A 1,049-nucleotide genomic window follows, 5' to 3' on the forward strand; every position below is an offset into this window, starting at 1 on the left:
GTGCATATGGAGTGCCGTGGGCCTGAATAGACCTGAAAACCTAGGCAATACACCCTTAAAAACAATCTGGAAGAACGGAAGATGATACGCATGGAGATGCCGAGACGCCAGGGCTTCGTCACCGTTGGATCGGATCGGTACGCAGAGTGGCAGAACTTGGTGCTGCAAGCAACCACGGACGCGGTGAGCGAAGAGGAGGCACTGATCGGAGAGCCGGCAGGACCCATGGTCGATCACCCGGAGTACGATCCCCCGAAAAGAAATCTGAGATGCCCCGAGGCAGTCAGCAACCAGATCGCAAAGGTGTCTGACGGGAAGGAAGACGAGAATACAGCCGAGGAGCTGCCCGAAGGCTACGAAACCGAAGGCCTGATTAAGACGAAGCCGATCGAGAGTGCCTCGGAGCTACCATCCGCGAATCAATCTTTGGAGGATGATCAAGTCTGCATCCGCGAAGGGGAGAAACTCTTCGCCGAGGATGTGGATAACCAGATGGAGGAAGCTGGATCGCCGACGGCGATGCTGAATGAAGCATGATCAGCAGGGCGGCAGAGCGGTGGGAGGGGCTCTGCCGACAGAAACGAAGAGGAAGATCTTCTTGAAGAGAAACCTCAACCCCCTCCCTATGCTTCCTCAGGGGGCACCGCGGATCACGATGTGAATCATGATCCGCCCGGTGAGGAACCTAAGGTGAAAACCGAAGGAACCCCACCAGCCACCGCTCTGGATCGCTTCAAAGGCCAGATGGAACAGATCCTTCGCTGCAAAGGAGCCTGGCATGATGCCGGCGTCATTCAGCAGGCGCAATACAGCCTTCACAGCGTCTAGCTTGCTCGTCGTCGCTGGTGACGGCATCACTGGTCCTTTCAGCGACCCAGGCATCCGCAGCTGTAGGATATTCATCACCGGGTTCTTGGCCAGAAATACTTGGATCTCATTCCGGTTAAAGACCCTTCTCCAGCTGATCGTCAGACCAAGGCACTGCGATCTCGTCACGGTTGTCGGAGTCCGAGTCTGCAGGGGCCTTGAGCTTCTTCCGCGACGCTGTC

The 1,049-nt window shown here is 56.6% G+C and overlaps 2 protein-coding genes across 2 annotated transcripts; one reads left to right on the forward strand and one right to left on the reverse strand.

Moving 5' to 3' along the window:
• Positions 1 to 90: 90 nt before the first annotated feature.
• PPTG_10012 (hypothetical protein) lies at positions 91 to 537 on the forward strand (the record flags this gene model as incomplete). Its single annotated transcript, XM_008905258.1, has 1 exon — positions 91 to 537. One exon carries the CDS (start codon positions 91 to 93, stop codon positions 535 to 537), a length of 447 nt encoding a protein of 148 aa, XP_008903506.1.
• Positions 538 to 633: 96 nt separating this feature from the next.
• On the reverse strand, positions 634 to 903 carry PPTG_22623 (hypothetical protein; the record flags this gene model as incomplete). Its single annotated transcript, XM_008905479.1, has 1 exon — positions 634 to 903. One exon carries the CDS (start codon positions 901 to 903, stop codon positions 634 to 636), a length of 270 nt encoding a protein of 89 aa, XP_008903727.1.
• Between the last annotated feature and the right edge of the window lie 146 nt (positions 904 to 1,049).

The sequence above is a fragment of the Phytophthora parasitica genome (genome assembly GCF_000247585.1).
Source record: "Phytophthora parasitica INRA-310 unplaced genomic scaffold supercont2.20, whole genome shotgun sequence".
Taxonomy (NCBI): domain Eukaryota; phylum Oomycota; class Peronosporomycetes; order Peronosporales; family Peronosporaceae; genus Phytophthora; species Phytophthora nicotianae.